At 52.5% G+C, this 12,469-nt stretch overlaps 1 protein-coding gene across 8 annotated transcripts in view; it reads right to left on the bottom strand.

Annotated features, from left to right (window-relative positions):
* KCNN1 (potassium calcium-activated channel subfamily N member 1) overlaps positions 1–12,469 on the bottom strand; it is a 31,226-nt gene that overhangs the window by 2,291 nt on the left and 16,466 nt on the right. For 3 of the 8 annotated variants that reach the window (XM_041760613.1, XM_041760607.1, XM_041760611.1), the window contains 6 exons: positions 12,400–12,408; positions 9,827–9,968; positions 6,427–6,537; positions 5,701–5,828; positions 1,092–1,100; positions 577–646 (listed from right to left, as the gene is read on the bottom strand). In XM_041760613.1, the coding sequence (XP_041616547.1) occupies positions 577–646; positions 1,092–1,100; positions 5,701–5,828; positions 6,427–6,537; positions 9,827–9,968; positions 12,400–12,408 (469 nt within the window). The remainder of the gene's footprint in view (positions 1–576; positions 647–1,091; positions 1,101–5,700; positions 5,829–6,426; positions 6,538–9,826; positions 9,969–12,399; positions 12,409–12,469) is intronic. The other 5 variants (XR_005988788.1, XR_005988789.1, XM_041760609.1 and 2 more) reach the window with 5 other exon arrangements.

Genomic DNA, 12,469 nt, shown 5'->3' with positions numbered 1-12,469 from the left:
TGGCAGATATTCTAAGAGCTTGCCTGGCTAAAGATGGGTCACCTGTCCCATCTTGTAGTGGATGAATAAAAAGTGGGGAACAGGGTCGGGCTTGACAATAAAACCAACAGAGAGATTCCAGAAACTGGTCTTAGAGAGCTCCTGCAGCCAACTTTAATTTCCTGAAAGATATTTAACTGTTGCACAAATAAGCTTTCTGCTAATGCTATCATTTGAATTTGTATCCATATATCCAAAAAGAATTTTGTTTTCTCTCCAATTTTAAAGCCTCTATGTAGATATGCCTAAAAAAATAAAATAAAATAAAATAAAATAAAATAAAATAAAATAAAATAAATAAAATAAAACAAAAGCGTACTTTATCAGTTTAGCCCACTAATTGGATATTCTGAATAAAGCTATTTTATTAGATACTATTTTAAAAAAATAAAATAGCTGCCAAAGTTAAAAAGTAGTCTACATGTAGATATAGATTCCTAGCATCTCTCTTTATTGAACACCCCCTATCCTCCTGTGGGGGCCTGACCAGCCTCTGCTGGCCCCAGGGAACCCCCCACCCAGCCCGGCCCTACTGACCTTGGCCAGGTCGGCGAGCGTGTTGGCCTGGTCATTCAGCTTCCCCTGCTCAATCTTCACACTCCGGAGCCTGGAGGACAGGTGGGAGGGTGGGTAGGGGCTGGGTGGAGGCTGTAGAGGAGTGGGGTCCTTCATGCACCCACCCCACCTGGGGTTGCCTTGTGGGACGTGTGGAGGGGGCATGAGGTGGGAATTAGGGTCAGGCCCCATGCAGCCCATTCCCTCCTGATTTTAACACATCAGGGGGCAGGGTCTGGGGGGTGGTTAAGCTGTCTCCCACAGTGTCCGCCTTCTGGCCACATCTAAGTGGCCTGATTCAGGATGTCCTGGGAACTTGGACCTGCACACAACCCCCCCCCACCTCCCTCCAGCCCAAGTGAAGACTTCACAGGCCTGCAGGTGGATACAAGCCCTGGCAACCTCCTGAGGCCAGGGGCAGTGCTCCACAAGCTGCCCTGGGGGTATGCCCTGCCCCAGGACCACCATGCACCCTGCGCCCCCAGGAAGACACTTACTTCTGAGCTCTGGCAGGACCCGGCAGAGCAGAGAGAAATCACAAGGCAATTTTAATCTCAGTGCAACTGGGTGGCATGTGCCCAACCCTGTCCGCCTCCCGCATGCACAACCCCAGGACCAGGCTGGGGGCCCTGTGTGGCTGAGGGGGCAATGCCAGCCCCTTGGGGATGCATTTCTTCTCTTGGCCTCCCTCCAGTAGTGCCCACTCAGCAAATGCGGCTGCTTTCAGCCTGTGGTCCCACTGTATTCTAGTCTGTGCCAGGCACCTGGCCTCAGAGGTGGCCTTCAGTCCAGAGAACTCTGCCCGTGATGTTTCCCAAGAGGGAGAATGAGGCTCAGAGAGGAAAAGCCAGTGCCCACCAGCACTCCAGCAGGATTTGAACCGGTACCTGCCACTTAGCCTCTGCACCTGGGCCTCCCAACAGCTGCCTGTGGGTAGGAGGGTGGGGAATTGGCCACAGAGTGTCCTTGTCCCTCATCTCCATCCCTTGTGTGGTTAAACTAGCCTAGGGAAACTATACCAGATAGGACTCCTCTCCACTGGTCCAAACTCCATCTCTGCATGCCCACATGTGACAGATGCTCGGGGAGGCCCCTTAGGGCCCACCCATCCTGGGTACTTCCGGGATCCCTGATAGGACCAAGCCCTCGGTCTGGAGAAATGCGGTAGACGCAAACACCCCAGCCCCGGGGGTGTGAGGCTGCCCCAGAGTGCAGGTAGAGGCCTGCCAAGCTCAGGAATGCCTTTAGTGGGGAACTTGGTCTTGATGTCTTGGCAACCTCCACGTTATGTATTGAACAGCGTTCCGCCAGAAAGGTATCTTGAAGCCTTATCCCCTCACCTGGTTTCTCAGAATGTGACCTTATTTGGAAATAGGGTCTTTCTAGATTTAATCAAGAGGAGGTCTTGGGGGTGGGCCTGAATGCAAGGATGGGTATCCTTTTTTTTTTTTTTTTTAATTTTTTTTATTTTTTATTTATTATTTATTATAGTCACAGAGAGAGAGAGAGAGAGGCAGAGACACAGGCAGAGGGAGAAGCAGGCTCCATGCACCGGGAGCCCGACGTGGGATTCGATCCGGGGTCTCCGGGATCGCGCCCTGGGCCAAAGGCAGGCGCCAAACCGCTGCGCCACCCAGGGATCCCAAGGATGGGTATCCTAATAAAAAGGGGGATATTTGGACACAGACATGCACAGAGGGAGGGATGAGAAGACACAGGGAGGTGGCCATGTGAAGATAAGGGATTAGAATGACATATCTAGAAGCCAAGGACCACCCGAGGCTGCCAGAAACTAGAAAAGAGGCCTGGACCAGATCTTCCCCTAGTGCTTTCAGATGGAAAACAGTCTTGCTAACTCATTGGTTTTCTACTTCTGAACTCTGGAACAGGAAGATCATAAAATTTGCTATTTTAAATCAGCCACTTTGTGGTACTTTGCATCCCCAGCAAATTCATATACTTTCCAAACCCATGCTATGCTCCTCAATCTGTCCTGAGACCATTTCTTCCTTTTCAGTGGCTGCTCATACAGTGCTCCTGGCATGGAGACTCCCCAGTTCAAGAATATGGCTCCCTCATGGTTGCATATATCAGACCTCTGGTCTCCCTAGCACCATGCTCATTCCTACCTTCCCACCATTGCCCAAACTGTGGACAATCCTTGGTATGCCTACCCACCTTTTGGTTTCTTAATCAAATTCCAACCACCCTTCAGGCCCTAGTTCAAACTTCTTTGATTTTATCAGCTTTACAGGGCACCTTTTCTTTCTTTTGGCTGGGAAGGGAGTAGGTTTAGGGGGACCTAAGAATGAGTGAGGGGCACCTGGCTGGCTCAGTCAGTGGAGCATGTGACTCTTGATCTCGGGGTTGTGAGTTTGAGCCCCATGTTGGGTGTAGAGGTTACTTAAAAATAAAATCTTAAAATATATAAATAAAGAGATGAATAGATAGATGAATCAATAAATAAGAGTGGGGCAGTCCTAAAAAAAAAAAAAAAAAAAAGAGTGGGGCAGTCCTGCCCCAGAACAAAGGGACACAGGTAACTCACAGAGCTGGTACATTCTCCACAAACCTGGCTCTCCTCAATTCTCATCTTCCCACTTACTCCCAACAACCTTCTGGAACACCCATTGGAGCAAAGTCCAGGGCAGGGCCACGTCTGTGTCCCCCATGCCTGGCACACAAGCTGGCACAGGAAATGCCAGAGCAATCACCAAATGAACATATCAAGGGTGGGAATGGCCACATTGCTAGTTCCCATGTTTAGAAAACACTGTATGTCAGGTAGGCATAGTTGAGTCCCCAGTTGTGTTCGATCCACACCTCATCCCTGGAGAAAAGGCAAATTACCACTGTCTCCACTTTAGGGAAATGAAGCTTGGAATAGCACAGTCACTTGCCCAGGTCCCACAGTCAGTGGCAGACAGCAGACTGGGTCCCAGTGATCAGTGAACAACTGTACGAGCATCAACAAGTGAGGGGTCTCTGTCCTCATGGGCCTTAGGGTCTTGTGAGGACTAAGACCGGGACACAGTGAGACTGAGTAAGTGTGGTACCAGCTCCTCTCTCTGCTTTTTAGATGATGGTGGAAGCAGAAGCAGGAGCAGGGGTTGGGAGTCGGTCCACCATGTGTCACTAGTGCAAATTTTGTGCCAGGGACTGTGCTGGGCATTCCTGCATATCATCTCATTTAGATCTCTCATTTAGATCTCCTTGCAGTCTTTTGATATAGAGACTTAACATTTGAAACCAATCCAATTGTAACAGTAAACACAATAACTGTAAATGGACTAAATTCTCCAGCTAAAAGACAGACTGTTAAAAGCCCCAGGAAACTCTGGGGGCAACGGATCTGTTTTTTATCTTGACTGTGGTAATTATCTCATGGGTATGTACCTATGTTAACACTAACCAGACTGTACATTTTAAGTAGATACAGTTGACTATATGTCAATTATACATCGATAAAGCTGAGGCAAAGATTATTTAACAGGATTCAAAAGTTGAAGTCCAGCTGGCTGAGCTTCCTCTCCTGTGGGCTGGTCTCCTCATGGGCTCACTCCTTTACCTTCTGGCACCCCGGGAGCTGGGCTGCCCCGGCCACAACCCTAAACTCTCCTCCAGCCCAACCTCCCTAATTCTGCCACTCACACTGGGGTTCTCCATGCTGCCTCTTGTCTCTTTTCTCCATGGCTGAATCAGCAGCCTTCCTGCTGGACTAGTTCAGACTCTAACACTATTCACTTCACTTTGTGACTCACTGGTCCCTGTGTCTGGCCTGGGAGCTCTTCAGGCAGGGAACATCTGATTTTCTTAGGGGAGCCCAACAGTGAATAGGTTTTCTCACAAAGTGAGAGATGAGAATCCATGGGCTCATTCTGAGAAGTGCCTAAATACATTTTTTTTCTGTTGTTTGCTATTTTAAGTCAGGTACCACATGACTCGATTGTAAATATAAACTAAAAGTGCCCCACTACACAAGATTTGGAGCTGTTTAAATTCTAGACTGGGTGCTGTCTCATACATTCTATATGTGGCTACTGAACACTTGAAATGTAGCTAGTCCGAATAAAAATGGGCTATAAATGTAAAATACACAATAGGCTTTGAGGATTTAGTGCCAAAACTTTCTAGAATATCTCATTACTGATTTTTATATTAACCATGTTAAAATAATATTTTGCATATATTAAATAAATATATTAAAATTTGTGTCATTTGTTTTCTTTTACTTTTTTTAAAAAAATGTGGCTACTAGGAAACTTAAAATTATGTAGTGGTTTACATGGTATTTCTAGTGACAGTGATTGACATATTAGAGCCTGGCACAGCCCAAATCTGGCTAGTTGCCTATTTGGGAAAATAAAGTTTTATTAGAGCATGATCCACCCATTCCTCTTCACTGCAATCCTGCTACAACAGCAGAGTAGAGTAGTTATGACAGACTGTCTGGTCCACAAAGCCTCAAATATTTACTCTCTGGCCCTTTATAGGAAAATTTTGCCAACTTTGGCTGCACACTGGACTCACCTGAGGAACTTAAACTTAAAGCCAAGGTGCATCCCGGAGTCTGTCTGTGCTAACTGGCATTATGTGCAGCCTATAGAATTTTTAAAGCCCTGTGGGTGATTCCAGCCAAGGATGAGAACTACTTGATTAAATAATTTTCAGGGCAAAGGGACAACAGAGGAAATCAAGTAATTTCCAATTACCCCATATGATCACATGAATCAGGACACAAAGTTAATTCTGAGCTTTCTGGCAGCCAAAGCAAAAGAGGGAAATTGCTTAACATCTAAAAGGTAAATAATTTTGGCTATTTTGGAGAATAAAATATGCTTCTTACCATTTATGTTGTGTGGGTTGCCTGACTTATCAAAAGGTGATTGCCCTGGATAATAGCTGGGCCCATCTCTTGCCTCCTTCTGACCATCCCACCCAGCACAGAGGCTGCAAGCCCCAACCAACTGACCACCCAGAATGGGAGGGGCCATGACGAAGCCACACTGAGCTGTCTGGCCTGGCCTGTAGCCTCCTCCTGAGGACCACAGCTGCCTCCGCACCAGGTGGACACAGAAACGTGAGTGGGAAAGGTGCTGGACTTACTGATGGATGGCTTGGAGGAACTTACGCTGGTGTTTCCGAACCCGGGCGTGGTCTGGCTTCTTCACCAGCCTGGTGTGTTTGTAGATGAGCCACGTCTCCCTGAGAACGTTAGCAGCGGCATTTTTTACCTGGAGCCAGAAAAAGAACAATTCCTTAAGGTAGGCACAAAACTGTAGACAGTTCTGAAAACTTCCAGAAACTCTTAGAAACTCCTGGAAAAGCCCCTCTGGGGTCTTGGGCCTGTAAGGCACGGCCATATTTACATATCCACATCTGTGCTCTATGAATCTGTGTGTGTGCGTGTATGTCATTTCTATCATTCAGTACAGGCCAGACCCTTGTTATACACCCTGCAAATGTTGAATCAATGAATTTACAGATGCTGATATCTCTCTCACTTTATACATGGGGAAACTGAGGCACAGAGAATGCAACCTGCCAAGATCAGACAGCTTATAGATTATACCTGGAGGCCTGCCTGGCCCCAAGATGCCTGCCTCTTGCTGTGTGGTTCAGGGTGGGGCTATGACTGGGCACAGAGGTGGCCACCTGGGGCCACTGCCATGTCTCTGTGCATGGCTCATGAGCATTCACATGGGCAACAGGGCACAAGGCAGTGCAATGACCTGTGGGCATGTGGACATGCCCAGTGTGTACAGGAGTAAAGTGGGGAGGCTCTACTTTTGAGGACTCGGGGGGGAGGGTGGCCGTGAGGGAGGTCTTTACCCGCTTGGTGAGCTGAGTGTCCATCATGAAGTTGTGCACATGCTTCTCTGCCTTGGTGAGCTCCAGTTTCCGGGCCACCACGGCCACCACGAGTGCTGTGCAGCCGGCCCCCTGCATGCAGAGGATGAGGAACACATCAGTGTCCTGCCTCATGTAGTCCCAGGCCGCAGAGAGGACACCCTCCATCCTCCAGGAAGCATGCCCTGATTCCACCTTCACCTTTACCCTCCAAGCCCATAATAGCGTTGACAGATCCCACCTGTTATTAAGCTCACTAACTCCCAGCCCCACCTGCTTAATATCAGTTGAAAGTCTGGGGAATGTGTCCCACTGATTAGCTTATCTGGTCCCCCAAGAGCTCTGGTAGGTAAGACCACTCTTCCTCCATTGGGCAGAGGGGCTCAGAGATGAGAAAGAGAGAATAGGGCAAGATCTGCAGGTACATCCAGGGCTGACGACCATGGAGGAGTGAGGATTGGAAGCACTTCCATCAAGGCTTTCGGGTCTGGGTGCTGGGGATAGAGACCCAGAAGACATGTTTTTCCACACTCAAGGGAGGGGTCAGCTGGCAGGGTGAGAAGGTCAGGCTGGCTGCCTATTGGGGTGGTGGGGGAGCATTTGCAGGTAGGAAAGAGCAAAGTGGAGGTCCCAGGAGGTGGGGAAGGGGAGGATGCCTCCCCCATGGTGAGCTCCCTGCTGAATACAACCACATTCCCCAGGGTGCCCAAAGTGGCAGCCAGACCTCCCAGCTAGTGAAAGAGGTCAGAGAGGACTTGCTCGTCTATCAGGGAGCAGCCTAGGAGAGAAGGGCAGGAGTGAGGACCCAAGAGAGAGGAAAGGGCTGACAGGTGGAAGAAGGGGCAGCAAAAAGGGACATGGGAGGGAGGCAGAGTCTGCCACAAAGGAGTAGGGGCTGGGGGCCTAGAACATCTGGGAGGTGTCATCGGCTCCAGAGGTGCCCAAGGCAGGTGGCAGGAGCAGGCAAGGCCAGGTGTTCCCCACCTGCACTGAAGTCAGTTTCTGGTGCCTTACCGACCAGGTGCTTCCTCCCCAGGCTGCTACCTCTAAGGAAAGAGGGAGAGGCTGGGCTCAGCTCCTAGGCTGGGGGGGCTGGGGGCCTAGGGGGCCTGGGCTGTAGTTCAGTCTTGCTTGGGGATGGGAGACACTTATGGGGAGGGCTGGGCAAGGGCTAGGGACACCATCAGCAGGGCAGGTACAGATGCCCACATGCCCAGCCTGGGCAGGACATGCTCAAGGTTACCCTCTGAGGAAACCCTGTCATGGGTTCCTGGAAAAAGCCCTGTCCACTGTGGCACAGAAACATGCTGGAAAGTTCCCGTGGCATACTATGCACAAGGGAAAAGGACATCTGCCAATTCCACACAAGAGCACGGAAACCACGTCTGGCCAGAGACACCGGGCTCAGAGAGGGCCTGACGAGGATGCCCTGGAGTTCAACAGCCAAACGCACAGCTGCTGAGTTACTGGAAGGGGCAGTGACTGGGAGGGGACACACCTGGGCAAGGGTGGAAGAGGAGGGAGCTAACAGAAGAGCTTGAGGGCAGCCCTGGTGGCTCGGCGGTTTGGCACCACCTTCGGTCCAGGGTATGATCCTGGGGACCCGGGATCGAGTCCTGCGTCGGGCTCCCTGCATGGAGCCCGCTCCTCCCTCTGCCTGTGTCTCTGCCTCTCTCTCTCTGTATCTCTCATGAATAAATAAAATCTTAAAAAAAAAAAAAAAAAAAGAGAGAAGAGCTTGAGACCAGGGCACCTGGGGGGCTCAATTGGTTAAGTCACCAATTTGATTTCAGTTCAGGTGATGATCTTCAGGGTCCTGAGATCGATCGAGCCCTATGTCGGGCTCTGAGCTCAGTGGGGTGTCTGCTTGTCCCTCTCCATCTGATCCTCCCGCTTGTGTTCTCTCTCAAAGAAAGAGCGAGCTCAAAACTGACCCAAGCATGACTGTTGGTGTGCACGCCAGGAGCAGAGGCAGCAAGCAAGCTTCAGGACACACAAGGAATTCATTTTCTGGCAGAAGCCAAGGTTCCAGAGAACAGAACTCAGCTTTTCCATCTAATCTTGGGCTTTCTGTGTTTGACTTCACCTTACCTGAGTACTTTTCTTTGTTCGTTTGTAAAGTTTACTTGCTTGTGGTGGGGGCTAGACTGTGGCCGATCTTTTAGTCTTTTCCCCTCCCCTCTCTTGCAAAATAGTGTAATAAATCGGTGTGTGGCCATTTTGCCAGAGAGGGGCCACGTCAGCTTGGCCAGAAGGACGGCCCCAGTGGAGGCAAGGGAGAGGACAAGGACCCCTAGTTTATGCCCAAACTGCTTAGAGGGGATGAGAGGTGAAGAGGGGACACGGGTCTTTGGGAGATAGTGACAACTGAGAGCAATCCACAAGCCATGAAACAGGATGGGCAAAGCCATAGCAAGACAACCCCTCCGTCTGCGGGATGAAAGGAAACTTGTCGGGATGGTGTCTTATTTTCCCAAGAATTCATCTCTCTGTGTGGAGAAAAGGAAGGACACAGTCCAAGGAGTGGCCTGGGGTCGAACCTGGTGTGGGATCAGGTTGGTTTCTTTGGCCTACTGGTGTTCACTGATTTTCACAAATGAACATGTTATTCACTGGGGGCTGGGGAGAGGAGTAGGAGACCGTGCATTCAACAATTCATAATCCAAAACATGGTGAAGTGTTTGTGAAGGAGGTGGAAGTTTGGAGAAAGAAGGTTCCAGAAGGAAGGGATGAGCAAGAAAATTGGTGATGGAATCAGGGAAAGGAGATACCCAATGTCAAAGGTTGCCCTCACCCACAGTTGGCCTTGAGGAGTCTTTGGGGAGATGGGGTGCTGCCAGGGCCCACTGAGTCACATGAAACAAACTTCACACCATGGTGGCTCCATGGGGTGCTTGGGATACCTCAATAGTCATGCAAGGATGGGGGGAGTTGAGCTGTGATGGCACAACCCAGAGGGTGTTGATTGGGTGTTCACAGCATTCACATAAAGGAAAAGACTTGAACCCTACAACGAGCAGAAGTGGGCACTGATTACAGCTGGGGAAACTGAGGCATGGAAGCATCAAGCCCTTAGGCCTGGACCCAAGGGTGTGAATTCAGCAGGCTGCAGAGAATAAAGGGCAAAGAAAACTCGGTGCTAAGAGTGGACCACAGCATATAGCCCTGTGGGCACCACAGGAACTACATACCCAGGGCTGGAAGAAGCCAAGAAGAGATGCCTCCAGGAAGCCCAATGGTGCAGATTCTGAGGTCATGGCAGAGGTAAGGAGGAGGGAAGCGAAGGGGCAGGATGACACAAGGAGGAACTCTGATGCATTATAGCTCGCAGTAGGGTAAGCTGCCTTTCAGCAGAGGGTATGCAAGGGCCCCCCACCCTTACCATGATGCCAGTGAGCAGACACACGCCCTTCCCGCAGTAGGTGTGGGGCACCATGTCACCATAGCCGATGGAGAGGAAGGTGATGGAGATGAGCCACATGGCCCCCAAAAAGTTGCTGGTCACTTCCTGCTTGTCGTGGTACCTGAGGGGAGCCGGGGAAGGCCCAGTCAGTCCACACTGGTCTCTCTGCCTTCGTCACAGCCCTGGGCCCAGCAGCACTGGGACACCAGGGCCCTGGGTCCACCAGCGTGGGGGGACCCTCACTGCAAATTGCTGATCACTCTGAGGGCTCCAAGTAATAAAGGCTCCACTGCTGGGGCAGGGAGAAGGGGGTGGTTAGTACCCTCCCGAGGGTACCACAGGGCAGAGGGCACCCACACTCCCCTCCCAGGATTCCTTCCAACATTTTCCCTTCACTCAGACCCCAAGCTGCTGCCCAGATTGTGCTCTGTCCCCAGGCCCTGGCTATGGGGCAGAGCGGTCCAAGTGAGGGTAGGTCCACATGTCCACACGTGTGCCCACAAGCCCTCTCCCAAAGACAGACACACAGACAGATGCAGACACAGGTGGCCACGGGTACCAGAAGCGGCAGGGAGTGGAGGTGAGGATTCAGGTCAGACCCCAGGAAGAACTCCCCCAGCCAGCAGGGCCCCATGGGGGGTGGGAGTGGGGAGAAGACTACTAGGGACATAGGATGCTGGAGGACTGCAGGACTGCAGGGCTAGGGAGAAAAAGGGAAGTCAGTATGTTTGGGGTGGCACCAGTTACCCTAATCTGAGCCTGGGGAGGCCCAGGGCTAACCTTTGGGTCTGGGGCAGGCCCCAAAGGACATGATTTTGTCCCTGGTCACAGCCAGCCCTGGGAACCTGGTCACGTGGGTCACAAACAAGTCAACCTAGGGTCAGCCCAGGCTGGGGGTCTGCAGGGTCAGTGCCAGGTTCTGCGCCAGCCCTGCCCCCAGCCTGCAAAGCCCCTCCAGCTCAGGGAGCCCTTTCCAGGGGACTCCTTCCCACGCCTAAGGCCCTGAGTGTGTGTGTGGGGGGGTGTTTCAAGGTTAGAGGTCAACTGAGGTGGCACAGAGAAGGTGGGCCCTCTTCTGTGGGCAGTGGCAGGGCAGGGGAACTGGGGAGCAGGGGAGCTGCTCCAGGCAGACCAGACTGGAGTCGGGGCCTAGAGAGGGGAAGGCAACAGAAGCCCAAAGGTGGGTGGGAGGGATGGAGACCTCAGCAGGTCTGATGTTTGGGAGTCTCTGCCCAGCCCTGGGGGCCAGATGGCCATTCCAGGGGAGTTGGGACTGAACCCCATCTTTCACTGGGGCACCTGAGCCCCAAGTTTCCCTGACCTCCCCCTCTCAGTAGACCAGCACCCCACGCCCAGGGGACAAGAGGAGAGGGAGGCCCTCCAGCAGTGGGGAGGGGAGCCCTGGGCCTGGCTGGAGCTGTGGTGATGGCTGTGGGACCCCCCAGGACTACCTAGGACCAGGGAGTGGGGGGCATGCGGGAGGCAGGGCGGGGATGGGACAGAGCCACAGGGGCGGAGCGAGGCAGGCGAGGGGGCTTCAAGCAGCATCAGAGAGCTCAGAATTTAGGATTGGCTGCCCCCCCGGTCCTGCCCCGTTCCCTGCCCCAACCTGGGGACCCCTACAATGACCCAGACTGCACCTCAAGGACTCCTGATGAGGAATACCCCCTCTCACTCCCCAGAACACAATCCTGACCCTGCCCTGACAGGGTTGTGGGGTGGGCTGTGGACACTGGCATGGTGGTATATCAGGAGTCCAAGGAGACCCTGTCAGGTCCCGAGATGGTAGGCTCGATGACAAGAGCTGGGCCCTCATCCCTATGAGCCCCACATCAGGCTGAGGCAAGGACTATGGAGGGGGGCTTAAAGGGATGAAGACTGGAGCCCCTGTGGGGCAGGTCCAGCCCAGGGACCCCCCACCCCCACCCAGGAAGCCCAGTCCCAGTACCACCTGCCACACACCCTTCCAGGGCCTTGCCCAGCGAGGCATGAGGTAGGAGAGGCTCCTTCCCAGGCAAGGTACTCCCATGCTCTGAGAGGCCCAGTGGAGACCCTCCCTTTCCTGAAGCACCCTGCAGGTCTAGAGAGCTGACCAGGAATCAGGCCTTGGGAGTGTCCCTTTGCTCCCGAGCCTGTTTCCTCATCTGTAAGCTGGGCTGATGGTCTGCACATTCCAGGGCTGTTCAGAACCAACCCCATGCAGGGAGAGGTACTAAAGGCCGGGCCAGTTTTTATTTACCCCAGACCCACTAAACACTTGGGAGGAGATGTCCAAGTCCCCCAAGGTCCACTGCCCAAACAAAACCCTCCCCGGCCTTGGACACAAGGATCTCCAGGATGCCCAGTGGACGCGGCCCAAGAGCAGCCTGCTGCCTGCTGTCCTCGGCCCGACTCCAAACTTGCCTGCCCCGGCCCTGCTGGGACTCTGGGCTGGTGGCAGCCACCCCACCTCACCTCCCTATGCCCTCCCCTTGTGGCAGCTAATCTTAAATTCCTGGCGGGCGGGACAGCAGCAGCTCTGTACACACAGCTTGGCCAAGGGTAGGACTCACATGTTTTCCCTACAGTCCGGTGGGGCGGGCAGAGGGCAGAAGGAGAGCAGGTTAAACTGGGGGGAAACAA

This window comes from Vulpes lagopus, chromosome 7, assembly GCF_018345385.1.
Source record: "Vulpes lagopus strain Blue_001 chromosome 7, ASM1834538v1, whole genome shotgun sequence".
NCBI lineage: Eukaryota > Metazoa > Chordata > Mammalia > Carnivora > Canidae > Vulpes > Vulpes lagopus.
The sequence above is the reverse complement of the archived record's forward strand: the minus strand, read 5'-3'. Positions and strand labels throughout refer to the sequence as shown.